This window comes from Neopsephotus bourkii, unplaced genomic scaffold (assembly GCF_033783945.1).
Source record: "Neopsephotus bourkii isolate Nb327-2 ecotype Australia unplaced genomic scaffold, CSIRO-AGI_Nbou_v1 NB_593, whole genome shotgun sequence".
NCBI lineage: Eukaryota > Metazoa > Chordata > Aves > Psittaciformes > Psittacidae > Neopsephotus > Neopsephotus bourkii.
In genome coordinates this window covers 1,738,116-1,754,494 of record NW_026901094.1, presented here as the reverse complement: position 1 = coordinate 1,754,494, position 16,379 = coordinate 1,738,116, and the positions used below count along the sequence as shown (strand labels likewise).

General features: G+C 58.7%; 2 protein-coding genes across 2 annotated transcripts in view; one reads left to right on the top strand and one right to left on the bottom strand.

Moving 5' to 3' along the window:
* The first annotated feature begins 3,746 nt into the window (after window positions 1–3,746).
* On the top strand, window positions 3,747–12,240 carry ARHGEF16 (Rho guanine nucleotide exchange factor 16). Its single transcript, XM_061351654.1, has 14 exons — window positions 3,747–4,296; window positions 4,861–4,912; window positions 5,315–5,484; window positions 6,044–6,100; window positions 6,540–6,700; window positions 6,851–7,003; window positions 7,592–7,721; window positions 7,890–7,964; window positions 8,620–8,712; window positions 8,844–8,998; window positions 9,330–9,539; window positions 9,890–9,963; window positions 10,433–10,534; window positions 11,187–12,240. Exons 1-14 carry the CDS (start codon window positions 3,772–3,774, stop codon window positions 11,324–11,326), a joined length of 2,097 nt encoding a protein of 698 aa, XP_061207638.1. The 5' UTR covers window positions 3,747–3,771; the 3' UTR covers window positions 11,327–12,240.
* Window positions 12,241–14,254: 2,014 nt separating this feature from the next.
* MEGF6 (multiple EGF like domains 6) overlaps window positions 14,255–16,379 on the bottom strand; it is a 38,787-nt gene continuing 36,662 nt past the window's right edge. Inside the window, exons 31-35 of the mRNA XM_061351644.1 lie at window positions 15,998–16,126; window positions 15,787–15,915; window positions 15,215–15,346; window positions 14,888–14,935; window positions 14,255–14,703 (exon numbers count right to left, since the gene is read on the bottom strand). Coding sequence (XP_061207628.1) covers window positions 14,645–14,703; window positions 14,888–14,935; window positions 15,215–15,346; window positions 15,787–15,915; window positions 15,998–16,126 — 497 coding nt within the window. The 3' untranslated portion in view covers window positions 14,255–14,644. The remainder of the gene's footprint in view (window positions 14,704–14,887; window positions 14,936–15,214; window positions 15,347–15,786; window positions 15,916–15,997; window positions 16,127–16,379) is intronic.

Sequence of the window (16,379 nt, the reverse complement as noted above, 5' to 3'; positions counted from 1 at the left end):
AAAAAAAGGAAAAAAAAAAAGGATGAAAAAGAAAAAAAAAGGCAGCTTTGATTTCCAGATGTGCAATTCACGTGAACAAAGTAATTCTGACAGTAATTCTCAATGTATTTTACATTCTCTTCAAAGCAAGAGCTGTTTTGCCCTGATGTCATTTCCAGCCTGCAGAAGATGTAATTTAAAACATATATATATTGTGCTTGCAAGAATCATAAATCTGTGCATCCTTTGTCATTCCTTTTCCCATTGTTACAGGACAGATCTGATTTAGGGTTTGGTTGGTTGTTTTTTTTTTTTGTCTCCTTTAGGACTGTATAGTGTTTTTTTAAATCAATTGTAAATGTCTGGTTTTCATATAATGTTTAAAAAACATTGAGAAAGAGGATGGTGCTTGTTCCATATCATTCTTGATTGTATATTGCTTCTGTTATGTTTATAAGTAAACTGTGCATGACTTGTGTTTAGCAGTCATTATTGTGTCTGTTTGTGGAATTTTTATGGAGAGGACAAGAATTCCGTAGATGCACTTATTGTAAATGTGATTAGACTTCGCGTCGAGGCTGGGAGCCTCCAACTGCCCAGGAAGAAGACGAAAAGTGTTGGCAGTTATTAATTAATATGAAATCGCTTTGTTGGGAGCATAATGAAATAAAAGAGATGAAGTGTAGAAAATAATTAAAAGAGCGATTTTACACATTTCCTTTTGATGCTTGTGATAAAAGATTCAAATGTACTTGTGTAGAGAAATCCCTTTAAAATAATGAATAGAAAAAAGCTGATTTTGAGGTTAATGCTGTAGAATAGGAATGTATACCAAATGTAATCTTTCCAATGCTACAATGAATTTATACATGAGATTGATATGCAATAAACCTGTGTGCTTTTATAAGCAGTGGTCCTGGGAGCTTTATTTTCTTGGTGGGAGGGTAGGAACAGCACAAGGTGCTCGGGGGGGGGGGTGTTTGGGTGCATTGCTCTGTGCTTTGCTGCAGGGAAGGTGTGAGGAGGGAGAAGCAGGAATTGAAGGGGGATGCAGTAGAAATGGGAACTTGTGCAGGAGCAGCCCGACGGTGTCTGGCAGGAAGAAGCTGCCTGGTGAAGAGCTGGGTGTCGGAGCTGCCTGCCCTAATCCCTGTTCTCTTCCTCCTCAATGCTCAGGGATGGAGGGAAGCGGGTGCTTGCAGCGCATCCTCCTGCAGCCCTGCATGGGGCTCACTGTGAATCCCGCATCCCTGGTGCCAGCATCACCCTGGAGTTCCCTCAGTGCGGGGATGGGTTCCAGGGAGGTGCGGGGGAAGGAGGCAGCCCCAGCAGGTCCACATCTCATCCAGGGCTGGCTGTGGAGTGTCCAGAGCCGGCAGAACACCTCTGCATTGACTACAGCGGCAGCGCTGAGCCCTCGCTGCCTGTGCAGCACCTTTGTTGTCTGATGTTTAATGTGCTTGGTTTGTAACGTGTCAGAAAGGCTTCACTCACTGAAATGACAGACACCCCCCTTGCTGCCGAGGGACCGAAGGACCAGGCACTGCTACTGATCCTGTGTTCTGCCAAAGGGATGCTCCAAAGGGAGTGAGAACGTCCTGGGGTGGGGGAATGGGTGAGCAGTGAGATATCTAAAAATGTCAAGACTATTTCCTTCCAGCCTCGGAGCTGAGTGAGGGAAGGATCCAGTGACAGCGGTCAGATGTTTCAGCGGGGGCCCTGGGAGCAAAAATGACTTGAAAGCAGGGTCTTTGAGCTAACAACACGCATTACAAAACTGATGAATGGTGCCTGCTTCAAAAAAGTCATTCATCGTGATCAAATGATGGTATCCTGCATACAGCGTAATGGCCCTTCCCTGGAGGTTGCCGTGTAAGGGGCTCAGTCTTAGCTGAACCCTTGAGTAGAAACCCTCTTCCTCTCCGCGACGGCTGCAGCCTTTCTCCTTATTAGCCCCGGAGGGAAAGGCGAAAAATCTATGGGAGAAGAAAGCTCTGATAATGGAGCGATTGTCAGGCAGGGCCTGGAACAGTCTTTTAACAGAGTATTGCTGACAAGTGGACTTTGTCATCCACAAAGCACTTGAGATTCACCACGAACCAGCCAGAAAAAGGCTCCATTTTTGGGGGGGGGGGGGGAGGGGGGGGGGAATCAGAGCAGGGGCAGAAGAGGAGGTCACGGAGAAGCCGGTTCCCAGCGAGCGCTGAGCGCTGGGAGCGGCCGCAGCCTGACCTTGGATCCGCTCCCGGCAGCTGCAGCTCCCGGCGCAGCGTGCGGCACCGGAGCGACCCGGGGGCTGTGTGTGACCGCTGCAGCCTTCAGCTGCTAAAGCGAGCCTGAACCGTGCCCTTGGGGAAGGCTCCTGAAGAGGAGACCTCAGAGCAGCTCCAGTGCCTGGAGGGGCTGCAGGGAACCTGGAGAGGGGCTTGGGACAAGGGATGGAGGGACAGGAAAGGGGAACGGCTTGAACCTGCCCGAGGGGAGATGGCGATGAGCTCCGAGCCCGCGGCTGTCGGGACGCGCGCATGGAGCCCAGGCGAGCTCCAGCGCCCCCGGCTGCAGGGGCCGGCCCTGCCCGGTCCCTCCCTGGGGCGGTCCCGTCCCGCCCCGGCGCCGCGCAGGGTGCGAGGGGTGCGGGTGCGGGCGGGGGCCGCGGGGCTCCGGAGCGAGCGGGCTCCGGGGCAGGGGCGGTGCAGCCCCGGCAGGACCCGGCGCCAACGCCGCTTCCCCGCCCCGGCCCGGCCGGGAGGAGGAGGCGGGGCCCGGCGCTGGCAGCGCCTCTTCCGCGGAGGGAGCGCGGTGAGTGCCGAGGTTGGGTCCGACCCAGCGCGAGGGCCGGGGCCGGGGCTCCCCCGGGTGCGGTCCCGGGGCCGTAGCGGGGCCGTGTGCGCTGCGGCTGCGCTGCGGCTGTGGAGCTCCGGGCAGCGGGGTCCAGCCCCTGCGAGGTGCCCGGCGTGGCGGGGGGGCTGCAGCGCCGCTGGGACCGGGTGCGCCCGTGTCTCGTTACCGGGTGCTTCAGGTGGGAGTCGCCCTCGGGAGGGGGCTGGGGGTACCACGAGGCTTTCCCGGGATGGGTTGCGGAGCTCTGGCCATGAGGGCTGTGTCCCGCAGGCAGGGGCAGGCAGAGAAGCAGCATCGCGATCAAATGAGCTTTTGTGGCTGGGTCTGCCCTGTCCTTCTGCCGCTCATTGATGCAGGGAAATGTGTTCGAGTCTTGGTTTCTGCTTCCTGGTCTGTGGCGTTTGAGGAGGACCAGCTCGGAGGTGGAGGTGGAACAGAATGTGTCAGCGGAGAGGAATGAAACCCTAGTTTTACCTCAACCTGTGCGGTGGGGCTGGCAGTGGGGTGAGAGGCTCTGGTTTGCTCTGTAGGTGCACGTGGTGTGGGTGGTACAGGAGGAGCCGAGTGAAGTTTCACCCCATGAGGAGCTGCAGGGAGTGGGGCCGGTGGTTTTGGTTGTGTGGAGCCGCTCCCCGGAGCGGTCTGGGACAGGAACAAGCTTTGAGGAGCACAAAGCTTGCGGTGAGGCACCCATGGGGCTTTCACAGCACCTCAGACAGGAAGGGAAAGGCCTGGGCGCATCCTGCACCGCTCTGCATGGCGCAGGGGTGGTGAGAGCATCATGAGTGTGTGTGAATGGCTTGGTCTGTGTACAGCATCCTGGGAAGAGGAGCCCGTCCCGAGTATCCCTGTGGGAGCTACACGTAAATGCCCTCTGCAGTACTGGAAGGAGCTCATCCGTCTGTCTGTCTGTCTGTGTCACACAGTGTTCCTGATCCCTGTGCCACCGCCATGTCTCGGAGCCCCCCCAGCAGCTCTGTGGATGACAAGGCCTTCCTCCTGGAGTACCGGTGCCACCCCGTGCGCCCGGAGCCCCCCAGCCCCACCAGGAGGCACAGCTCCACCACAGTGCCCGACGCCACCTCCCTGCTGGCGATGGGCTCCCCCCCCGCGGCCGAGCCGCGCCGCATCGTCCTCAGCACGGACAGCCCGGCCGCGCTGAAGGTGGGGACCCAGCAGCTCATCCCCAAGAGCTTGGCCGTGTCCACCAGGACCAAGCAGAACCCGTCCCGGCTCCAGAGCTCTGCGGCGAGCCGGGAGCCGCTGAGCCCCGACCCGAAGGGGACGTCGGTCCCCAGCCTGTCCCTGGAGGCAGAGGAGGAGGAGGATGGGGGGGGGGCCCTCAAGCGCAACCTGAGGAACATGTCCTACCGCGCGGCCATGAAGGAGCCGGGGCCACCAAACGCCGTCTCCTCACTGAAACCTGTGTCCGAGGAGGGCAGTGCCCTGCCTGCCCACAGCCCCGCCAGGAGCAAGGTGGGTTCTGCACCCGACTGTGGGGATTGATCCTGTGCTGGTGATGAGCGGCTGCTGGGATCTGCAGGGCCCCTTTCCTGATGGTTCCAGAGCCATGAGCCGGTGTGGAGCTGGCCGGGCTCCTGCGCCCGGTGAGGATGCTGCCCTGGGAAGCCTGCCTGTCCCCAACCGGTGCTGCAGGTCCCCTGAGAGCTGACATGGGAAGGAGCCGGCTGCTCCGCGGTTCTGCAGGGTGTTTGCGGGGAGGGGTTGCTCGGGTGTGCGGCTGCTTGTGCTCAAACATGGGTGAAGCAGGCCTGGGGACAGGGAGACTGCGGTACAGGCAAAGTCCAGGTGTGAGACACAGACATGGAGGGCAGCGGTGCTGCTACTGAAGGGTTTCGATGGTGACCCCGATAACACGGGGTGAAAGTTGAGTCACTTGGGGAAGGCAAATAGGAGCTCAGACAAAACGAGAGCCAAAGAACAGGGCGGTGTTTGCCGAGCGGCAGCGCCGGTGACTTTCCCAAAGGAGCTCGGTGCTTCCCAGGGCTGCAGCGTCTGCTCCTCTTCTTCCTCCTGCAGAGAACCTTCGGGCGGAAGCGGGTGCAGAAGCGTGGCGGCTCCTTCAAGGACCGTGAGTGCTGCCTCCCTCCCGTCTTCCCCAGAGCATCCAGCATCCCTCTGCCTCACAGCACCGCTTGGAATCGCTGCAGGTCCCTTTGCCACGCGCGCTGCTGCATGTCCCTGGCCTGGGGCTGTTGCTTTGCCTCCATTTCCCCACCAGCAGGACCACTGCAGCCCTGCTTCCCGCTCCCTGGAGGGTGATGACGTTCCAGTTGCTGGAGCGCTCCCAGCTCGGCAAACACGGGGCAGCCTGCGGGAAGCGGGAGCTGCTGGTTCACCGGGGCTGTGCAAAGTCCAACCTGGGCGTGCTGGTGCTGGCCCTGGCGCACAGCGCTCGCGGCAGGGCTCTTGGTGGTTGGAGTGGAGGCCGTGGGCTGGGAGAGGCTTCGCTGACCTCGTGCCTCCTGTGCAGAGCCCCGGCTGTACCAGGAAATCCGGGAGAGGGGCCTGAACTCCGTGAGCCATGAGTCAGACGAGGACTTGCTGGAGGAATCCATCCCAGAGGAGCCGTCCCCTGCGGGTGCTGCTATCGTGGTGCAGAGCTATCGCCCGGCACAAGTGACCTGGAGCCAGCTCCCGGAGGTAGGGCTCTTGAGCACAGCGTGCTCTTGATGGGTGTATTTAAACGCTCTCCAGCAAGCTGGGAGTGGATGGTTCTGCAGCATCAGTCTCTGCAATGGGATGTCCTGGGGCTGTCCAGCCCTGGCTGGGACACGCAGGGTCCTGTCCAGGCTTGTTGGGGTGCTGGTGGAGCTGCTGTGGTTGTGCTTGTGAGAGGGGGAAGGCAGGTTGTCCTGCGGGTACCTGGGGAGCAGGGTGCCCAGGGAAGCTGTGGCTGCCCCATCCCTGGCAGTGCTCAAGGCCAGGTTGGACACAGGGGCTTGGAGCAAGCTGCTCCAGTGGAAGGGGTCCCTGCCCGTGGCAGGGGCTGGAGCTGGAGGAGCTTTAAGGTCCCTTCAACCCAAACCACTCCATGCCTGTACTGCAGAGCAGCATCAGCTGTAACCGGTGGGCGATGCTGCGGGTTGTGCGGGGCTGGGCAGAGCCTCAGACCGCACTAGAGGGCGTGCAAGGACCACGGCTCGGTGGTGTAGGGTCCGCTCGTCCCGGCCTCGCTGCTCATCCCGGCCTTTCCCCGCAGGTGCTGGAAGCGGGCATCCTGCAATGGATCTCCCCCGAGGAGCGCAAGCGGCAGGAGGTGAGAGGGCCCTGGGCAGTGCCCACAGCAGTGCGGACCCCGGTGGGATGTGTGTGGCTGAGTGCGGGCCCTCTCGTGCAGGGCTCAGCTCCTGCATGCAGGATCCATGGTGCTGGTACCTCTGGAACTGGGCAGCACTGGAGCACTCGCCTGCTCTTGTTGGTGGGGATGAGGCAACTCTGTTGGATGCTGATGGGAAATAGCCAGTGGAAGGGAAGACATCTTAGTGCTGTAGGTTATAAACAACTGAGTGTCCCAAACCACACTGAAGTTATTGGTGTAGGCCAGGCAGTGCAGGAGATGATACGGGGAACGCTGTACTGTAGGAGCAAAGTGTTCCCAGCAGCTTCATGCCAACTGGATGTAAACATGATGTAGTAAGTTCTAATCCACTGCCTTGTTTGTGCTGTTGCATCTTCACTGCCCCCCTTTCTTTCAGGCCATGTTTGAGATCATCACTTCTGAGTACTCCTACATGCACAGCCTGAGCGTCCTGGTGTGCCACTTCATGAGGTCGGAGGAGCTGAAGGAGACCATGACCCAGACAGAGCACCACCACCTCTTCTCCAACATCAGCGACATCCTGGCGGTCAGCACGAGGCAAGTGGGGCTGGGCTGTGCAGAAGGGATCCAGAGCCTTGTCCCGTCTGGGAAAAGAGGGGGGAAGTGGCAGTGGGAGCATTGTGGAGCACACATTGGTTTGTGAAGCCCTAAGGGGTCATGTGGTGAAGTCGGTTGCAATTCTGTTAGGTTCTTCGAAGACCTGGAGAAGCGGTACCAGGAGCACCTCCTCATTCCTGACATCAGTGACATCGTGGAGGAGCACGCCTCGAACCACTTCAGTCCCTACATCAGCTACTGCTCCAACGAGGTCTACCAGCAGAGGACACTTCAGAGGCTGCTGTGAGTACTGCTGTGTGCTCGGGCTTGCAAAGGAGTTGCCTCCGCAGGGTCTCTGGGCTGCAGTGATGCTACAGGGCTGCAGATGGGACCAGGAACTGCATGCGGCCCCCTCAGCCGTGTTTCCTTCCTTTTCCCTAAAGAATGCTGTTTCCTCTCTGAGCAGAGTTCAAGTTCTAGACCTCTGTGTGCCTGTGTTGGGTGATTGGGATGCGATCTGTGTTGTGCTGTAAGAAGGGTGAAGGATGGGGATAGATGGGGGCACTATAAGTGTATGTAAGCGTAAGTGTACCTGTGTGGTACATAGAACATGCATAGAGGCTCCTCATCCCCAGATCATACTTGTGGTACAGGTCTATTTTGTGTCTGCTGTTGGTACATCTTATGGCTTTACTTGCCTTTTGGTGGCCGCAGCATCTCTAGGTGCTGGTCCAGCATCCACTCATGGGTCAGTCTGTCCTCCACTCGGAGCTCATGCGGCTGCTGCTGAGCAGTGCTCCCACCGTGCTGCACTGCTCCTGCATGGAAAGCTGCTGGAAAACCTTGACAGCTGAAGAGCAGAGCTAATGGAGCTTCCTTATCCTGTTCCAGAGCCACAAACCCCTTATTTAAAGAGACCTTGAAACAAATCGAAAGGAAACCAGAATGTGGAGGCCTGCCAATGATCTCATTTCTCATTCTCCCTATGCAGAGGGTAACCCGGCTTCCTCTGCTGTTAGATGTAAGTCAGTCACACGGTGGCACTGCTTGGCACCGCTGAAGAGGCGGCCGTGCTGCACCCTGCTTCAGTTTGCTGAGCACTGGGAGCAGCTCAGGCATCCCAGGGAAGCAGCCGATGTGCAGGCCCTGTCTTGCACTGTCACTGAAGCATCTTACCTTGACATTCTAGACTGTCTGTCAGAAAACAAAGGCGTGCACTGCAGCCTATGGAGCTGCCACCAGAGCCCTGAAAGCCATCAGCAAGGTGAGGCCCAGCTGCCACCTCTCCACCTTTTCTCCTCCCTGCGCACCGTTCCGTCACTGGGCATGACCCTGCCATGCTGGACTCGGTGTTCCTCCCTGCATCGGTTCACTTCAGATGTCTCTTCTCTGATAGCTGCTGGCTGTTCACATCTTCTCCCTTGCTCACCTTTTTCACCTGATCTTGGTTTTTTCCTTCTTCTTCTCGTCATCTCTCCTCTTTGGTTCATCCTTTGTCCTCGCTGGACCGCCGTGGTCGGGCTGGCAGAGGGGCCAGGGCACTCTGTAGCCACCCTGTGGATGTGTGAACAGTGGTGATGCTGCACTTGCCTGTGGAAGGCTTCTGTCCTGCCTTCCATCTGTCTGATTGTTCATCCTCCTCTCTCAACCCCCTCTCTTCGATGATCACTTCCTCCTCTTCATGCTGCTGCTTGGTGAAGCTCAGTTTGCTGTGGTTTTGCTTTGGTTCTTCTCCAGGCTGTGTGAATGTGTCGCCTCTCTCCTAGAGATCTCATGGCAGGAGAGCCTCCAGCTGCCTTTCCCCAGGCCTGGCTTGAACCCTGTGTCTGGGCTTGGCTCTTTCTCCTGCCTGCGCCAGGGCAGCACCAGCCCAGCAGTGCTGCTGGGAAGGATGACCCTTGTGGTGCTGTTGTTTCCAGCTGGTTAAGAACTGCAATGAAGGCGCCCGTGCTATGGAGAGGACGGAGCAGATGTACACCCTGCAGAAACAGCTAGAATTTGGGAAGAGGAAGGTAAGGGGAAACCTGGGCTGTGCTGTTGGAGGGGCCCGTCCCAGGCGTGTGGGGCCGGTGCTGGGAATGCTGCCAGGCAGGCTTGCCCGTGTGCCAGGCAGGCAGGCAGCCTTTCCCTGGATCCCTTTCAGCCATTCCCACTGATTTCCGCGTCCCGCTGGCTGCTGAAGCGGGGGGAGCTCTACCTGCTGCTCTCAGAAGAGGCCGGCATCTTCCGCCGGGGCGCCGGCAAGCTCTGCTACCTCTTCTCGTTCAATGATGTCCTCATCATAACCAAGAAGAAGAGGTGAGAGTCCAGGGTGGTTCCTTTCCCTGGGAAGGGATTAAAATCTCCATTCCCCAAGCAGCACACAGGGAATCTCAAGGGTGTCTTGGGCTTTCAGTTGAGAGTGGGAGGGGAAGCAGCCAGGTCCGCTGCTCTTGGCCTTGCTTACGTTCATGGGTGGCTCGCAAGCCTGCAGAGCCACGTCCCCCCTCGAGCATCAGCTCCTGTCCTGGCTGTGACAGTCACCTCAGTGATGCTCAACTTCACCCACGGGGCTCTGAGCAGGGGAGGGAGCTCGGTCCGCACCAGCAGCATCCCCATGGCTGAGGTACCGCTCCCATCCTTGCCGCAGCGAGGAGAGCTACTCTGTCCTGAACTACGCCACGCTGGACCAGGTCACGGTGGAGAAGATGGAGAACACGGATCCACCTTCCCCTCCTCCCGGCAAGCCCGGGAGCGGCGGCACAGCCCGCGGCACGGCCGGGGGGTTCCTGCTCCGGGTGGTGATGGAGAAGGACAGCGAGGGCCGGCGGGAGGAGATCGTGCTGTCGGCAGAGACGCTGTGAGTGGGATGTCACGGGGCGCCCGCTGGTGCCTGTGGGATAAACTGGTTCCTTGGAAATCCCCCTGAGGTTCTGCACCTTTTCCTGCTTGCGTGAAAGGGGGACCTGTGTGGGTTTCTCCCTGGTTCTGCTTCTGTCTCTTAGATTTCCCTTATAATTCCCATATAATGCTTCCTGTGTCCAAATCAAGCAGTGTGTGCTGCTTCCAAAATACCTGAACACTGAATGCTCTGATCAAATGCTTGTCCAGTCAGACTGCCCTTGAAAGCCTCTATCCTGCTGGGAATTTCCAACTGCTGCTGGCAGCATGGATGCTGTCTCTTTGTGATATGGATTTCCCCTCTGCCAGGAGTGACCGTGCCCGGTGGATCGCTGCGCTGATGTACAGGGAAAAGGAGAAGCCGGACACAACTCCTAAAGGAGGTACTGATTGTGCCAGGGCCTGGGCATTCGCAGGCACAGGGTTTCTCCCCTGCTCTTACCTGCTCCTGCTGGAGAAGGAGCTGAGGATGTGTGTTGATGGGAAGGAGAACTTGGATCCCAAGCCTTGCGCCTTAGGAATTGCCTCCCATGAAGTTATCAGTCACAATAAACCTTAAATACATTCCCTCTGAGGCACAATGAAATTCCAGGGATGCCTCAGGCTGCTGGGATTTGCTTCCCCTCCCTATGTACTTGGAGGGGCAGGGACCAGAAGGGAATGGAGCTGTGGAGCCTGAAGGGGTGGGCACCCAGGCTGGGCTGGAGCGGGGGTGTGGGGCTGTGGGTCCTGGCCAATGGAGCTGTGGAGCCTGAAGGGGTGGGCACCCAGGCTGGGCTGGAGCAGGGGTGTGGGGCTGTGGGTCCTGGCCTCATCTTCTCCCTGGGTCCCTGCGGCCCCTGTGCTCTGCAGATCTGAGCCAAGTGGAGATAACGCAGCCCTACCTGGCTAAGCAGGCGGACGAGATCTCCCTGCAGCAGGCGGACGTCGTCCTGGTGCTGGGGGGAGAGGACGGTGAGTGCCAGCGGGCAGGGGGCTGCGGCTGGGGAGGGTTTCCTTCAGTGGAGCTGTGGGTGATGATCCTTCAGTGATCCCAGTGGAGCGGAGCGGGGTCATAGCCGTTAGCAGAAGCCTCCAGGAGCCTGGGGCTGTTGGTGAGGTCTGTGTTGCTGGCTGCTGCCTTGTCCCAGTGGATGATGATGGGTCCCTGGAGGCTGACGGGGGTGGCACTGCTACAGGTGGGTACTGCATTGGCAGTGACTCCTGTGCACAGGCTGTGGCTGGCAGCCAGCAGCAGAGACCTCAGAAGCGAGAAACAAGCCGCAGAGCAGCAGTAAATCAGGAACTCTTGTGCAAAGCTTTCCCTGGATGCCCCCAGCACCCCCGGGAGCCACAGCCGTTCCTCGCTGTGTGACCAGCTCTGCTCCAGCCCCCCCAGCACCCCCAGGAGCCACAGCCGTTCCTCGCTGTGTGACTGGCTCTGCTCCAGCACCCCCAGCACCCCCGGGAGCCACAGCCGTTCCTCACTCTGTGACCGGCTCTGCTCCAGCACCCCCTAGCCCCCCAGGAGCCACAGCCGTTCCTCACTCTGTGACCGGCTCTGCTCCAGCCCCCCTAGGAGCCCCAGCCGTTCCTCACTCTGTGACCGGCTCTGCTCCCCTCCTAGGCTGGTGCTGGGGGGAGCGGCTCCGGGATGGGGAGAGGGGCTGGTTCCCGCAGGCCTGCGCCCGGCGGATCACCAGCCGCACGGCCGTGGAGTGCAACGTGCGCCGGATGGAGCGGCTGCGCCTCGAGACAGACGTGTAGCTGCCAGCCCGGCAAAGGTGCCGCAGCGGGACTCGATTCAGGGCTCTTCAAGGCCCTGTGGACTGAGCCCGGGGCGAAGGGAGCGGGGGAGCCTTCCTTCTTGGGCTCATTTGTCTTGAGCAGCCACCAGCAGCAATTCTGGTTGCTCAGGAGCGCTCTGGGTAGCGGCTGTGACAGCAGCGGATGAATGTGAGACCTGGCAGCCGGGCACTGCTGCCCAGCACTGATATTAATGACCTGGAGCAGGCCTCAGGGGGCAGCCCAGGGCTTGGCTGGAGTTGAAAAGGCTGCGGCTGTGCTCGGGGCGCTGTGAAGGAGCTCGCGCTGCCCTCTCCATCCCTGCTGACGCCTGGGCCGGTGCCCGCTGGCAGTGGCTGTGCACCTCGCATGGGACGAGCTGGGGCCGAGGGAGCGCACCTGAACCCAGAAGCTTCAGGTCCTTAAATCCACACCCTCAGCTAGTCCTTGACCTGGGCTTTTCTTTCTCATGATTCCCTATTTTCTTCCTTCCCCCCCATTTCCTTCGCAGTTATTCTTGGCTCTGACCCTGCGGGGTGAGCAGTGCCACCCCCTCTCAGCCACTCACTGAACGAGCAGGCAGCAGAGGCTGGTGCAGTCAAGAGTTGTTCTCAGGGAGCCAGCTCTGGCCAGAAATAGGATGCTCCGGGCACTGGGAAGCAATTTGCAAGCCCTGCTGTACGAGTGAGCCGGGAGCACAAGGGAGCGATGCCATAGATCCCAGCTGAACCCGGGGGACTCAGTCCTGCAGGAGCGGGACGTGGTCACAGAGGGTTGAACCTCAGCCTTGCCAAGGCAGAGCAGTCCCCTCTGCTCCCCTTCTCCCCCAGAATTAGCCCTGACACGTGGTTAATGAAGTGGGCTGAGGCAGGGGGGTCTCTTGTCCCAGCTGGGCGGTTTGGGTTTTCCATGGATGTTTAACCCTGTAGGGCCTTTGGGGTGGGAAACAGTGGCTGCAGTTTTGGAGTAAGGCAGCACTGGGCACTGCCTAGGTTTGGATTCAGAGGGACAGCGTTGCTGTAACGGGTCTGTTTTCATTAAACTGTTAAAGGATCCCAGTGAGATGCTTGTTTTCCTTGTCCAAAAGGGACCTGTGTGCAATGGCAGCAGCATCCATGGGTCCCTGTGTTTGACCTGTTAGAGGTGATGAAGATGACAGCTCCGTGTCACATCAACACCAAGGAGCCAGGTTTCCTCACTGTCAGCTCTAACAGGAAAGCATCTTTCTGCAGGCAGCATCCTTCCAGCCTCTGGTTGTTCCCCACATGCACACATCTCAGGAACCATCCTTCAGAATCGCTGCCTAAAACCTGCTGTCTCAGGTGTAATTGACTGAGAGAGACAAGGTCAGTTAAGGTTAAGTGAGGCTTTCTGTTTATTTCTCTTAACTGTGGAAGAACTCAGGTTTTTCATCAGTTGTAAATAGAAGAGGTGGGATCCAACAGTGCGACACTGGCTACATGGAAAGAGATACGGCAAACAAACTGTATTAAGAAATATGAACAGGAGAACAAATCATGATAGAAAAATACAGGTACAGAGTTCCTCAGATGGATGATTTGCTCCCAGCCACAGCTGCAGCTCAGGCCCTTGTGCTGGGACAGGACAGGACAGGACAGGACAGGACGGCTCCATCCCCATGGTTAAGGCAGGGATGTGTCCGTGCTCTCCTGGAGCAGCTCCGTGGAGGCAGAGCCCTCCCTGCCCCTGCAGGTGCCCGCTGGGACGCGGTGCCCTCAGTTGCCATCAGCCAGCTCCGTGCTGGCCCTGCAGAGCCCGGCTCGGGTGCTGGGCGCAGGCGCCCGGTGCGGGGCTGGCGCTCGCTGCTGCCCAGGGAGCACACAGAAACCTCGGTGCTCTGCCCCCCCCGGCCGCCCCCAGGCAGAGGTCACCAAAGGTGGGATTGTCTGGAGCAGGGGGCAGGGGCGTTTGGACACGGACAGACTCTGCCTCCCCCCTGGTTACCGACCATTCACCATCCACCCTTAATGACACCGGTTTGGTCCTTCACGACGCCCTCGTATTAACATCATTTCTTCACAACAGTGACGTCGAACGCAAAAAATACTGTTAAGGAGGAAATAAAATGAGACCAGAATCCGCCCACCCTGACCAGTTCTGTACAGATTGAAATCAATCCCATGGGAAAAGAAACAATTCTTTCCTTAGTTTCAGTTGGCCCCTGTGGCAATAACTTGAAGGCCGAGTGCCCGGGCAGGGCTGGGCTGCAGCAGCGGCGGCAGAGGCAGAGGTGCTGGCTGGGGAGAGCCCGTCCCCTCGCAGAGCTGGTGTCTGCTGCCATGGGCAGCTCTCGGGCTCTGCTCCCCAGAGCTTTGTGCAAATCCAGGAGGCAGCTGGGGCCGCGCTGGGCTCTCGTGTTCCTGCTTGCTGCAGGTGGCAGCCGAGGCTTTGCTGTGGCTCCATGCTCCCCACCGAGCCACGATCCAGCTGCTGTTCCCACCTCCATCCCCTTCCCAGTGCTGGGAACACCAAAATAACACAGGTCCTGGGGTGGGGTGAGAGCATTCAAGTAGGGTTCTGCATTTACTGGGCCAGGCAAGAGGTTTGTGTCTATCCACAGCATGTCTTGGATTATCACACTTAATTTAGGCTTCTTTTTCACTGGAGCGAACATCATAGGGTGGCCCACTCCTGGTATGAAAAACAGGCTCCTGACCCCCTGAAAGCTCAGCAAGAGCAGGCTGCATCACGGTGAGGATGGCACTGCCTGCTGCTGGACCAGTGGTGCGGATCATGCTGCAGGCACCAGCTCCACAGAGCTATGGGTAGGGGCCAGAGCCAACACCTCCAATAACTCGCAGCAAGAGACCATTGCAAATTCAGACTTAAAGATCCGGGGGAGGTGGCACTTCTGCAGGAGGCACGATCCAGGAGAGCCAGGAGCTTCAGCCTTCAGTCCTGCCACCAGCAGTGCACAGTTTCCCGTACGTACGGTGGCATCAATACCTGGTTTGGGCCGTAATTCCAGCCCCCTCCCCAAGCCCAGTGCCCAAAAGAGAAGGGCAGCAGTTTGCCAGAAGCTATCAAAGTCTGCTCAGGAGAAGCCATGGCTTCTGAGCTGTTCCTGCTGGAGCCTGGCCGGTGTCGGTGTGCGTGACGGGGAGCCCAGCACAGGCCGTGGTGGTGGAACTGGTGACACTCACTGCTCCAACCTGGCTCAGACAACTCCAGAAGCAGCAGCCTGGGCTGTCAGGACGTGGCTTGTAACCAAGTTCATTCAATAGGTCACTGACTCTTCAGGTGGCCGCTTGGCCACAGCGCGGGAGGTGGCTGCAGGCACTAGTGCTCTCCTGGCCAGAGCCCACCCTGGGATGGAGAGGAGCCGGGGGGCTCCACTGCTGTAAGGCAAACTGGGATGGGTCAGTCACTGCTGGTTGTCTGCATCTCAGAGCGGGGATGCTCAAGGCTGACCCTCAGCACACTGCATGCAGCCAGGCTCTGCTGCTGCACCTCGGAGCAGTGGGTTTAGGTTGCTGCCTGCACCCCAGGGTGCAAGAGGCCACCTGTTGGTTGGCTACTGACCTGGGACTGAGGAGGGGTGCTCGGCCGATGGCAGACGGGGGGTACCACCTGCAAAGGAAGGCGTATATCCATCCAGCATCCCAGCACCCGCAGGGGACTCGCTCCAAACCAGCGGGGTCAGTCATGGGTTGGGCAGGGCATTGGGAAGTGCTACACTGTGTGGCTGGTTTTAGTTGAGCTAAAACTGCTCCCACAGCCAACCCACCAGGCCATGAGCTGCAGCCCAAGCACAGGTCCCACCGCATCCCTCCTCCTCTGCAGCAGGCTCTGCATTCAGGTCCCCCCACGTTCAGTGGTACTCACTGTGGTGCTGCACCCATACGTTACCTTCCCGACAGGTGGGTCCCGTGTAGCCGTGCAGACAGAGGCACTGGCCGTTGCGAGCGTTGCAGTAGGAGCTGCTGGGCGCACACTGGCAGGGCAGGCTGCAGCCGGGGCCATACTCGGTCGGTCGGCAGTCTGGGGAGGAACAGGGAGGTGCTGGGCTCTGGGGCTCAGCCTGATGCTGCTGCTGGGCACAGGCACCTCCTGCTGTGGGGGAGCCTGGGTGCAAGGGAAGGCAGAGATTTTGCCTTTCCCCCCCTCCTGCTCTTGAGCTCTGGTGGTACAGGACACCCCCAGGCTAACAAGGTGCTCCTCCTACACTTGATCCTCAGCCTTTTGACTCTGGTGAGCTAAATACAGGACACTGGAGGCTGAGGGAGCATTTGTATTCAGATCTGACTACAGATAGAGGCTGGCAAGGTGGCCACTGTTGAGATGCCCTCTCACTACTTTGGGAGGCACACACACAAAATGAAAGCCCCCTTCCATGAGGATTTAGCTCCAACAGGAGGGGTTTGCATCCACTTTAGGACTGGGTCCCCTTTTCCACCTTCCCAAGCACTGCTTCAACTCACCTGAGCCACACTTGAGGCCAGTTTTCCCTGGGGGGCACAGGCAGTGCCCCGTGGCCGGGTCGCAGGACGCGTTGCCGATGCAGTCGCAGAGCTGCTGGCATCCCTCTCCGTACGTTCCCTCCTTGCAGCCTGTTTGGGAGGTGAGATACAGCACATGGAGCACGAGATCCCACCTCGGGGTCCTGCCTGCTCCCGGGAGGAGGACGGGTACCTGTCTGGCAGCGCTCCCCATGGAGCCCAGCGGGACACCGGCAGCGACCGGTGGTGGGGTCACAGCCTGCTCCATGCTCACAGTCACAGTGCTCCTGGCAGCCCACTCCATGGAAACCCGGGGGACAACCTGGGATGGAGCCGGATGGAGAGCTCGTTAAAGCATGGCTGGGGTGAGTCCAGGCTCAGCTGTACTTAACTCTGCAGCAAAGCCTCCATCAGCCCACCAGAGAGAAGCAGTGAGCCTTTCTCTTCGAGCAGAGCCCAGATGTGTGCAGCTCTCTCAGCTACTCAAAGCTAAGCTGTGCGGTGGTGATGTACATGCTCAGCTGCCTTGGAAAGGCACCTCCGTACAGTGAATAGAATAGAGATAGAAATTGCCT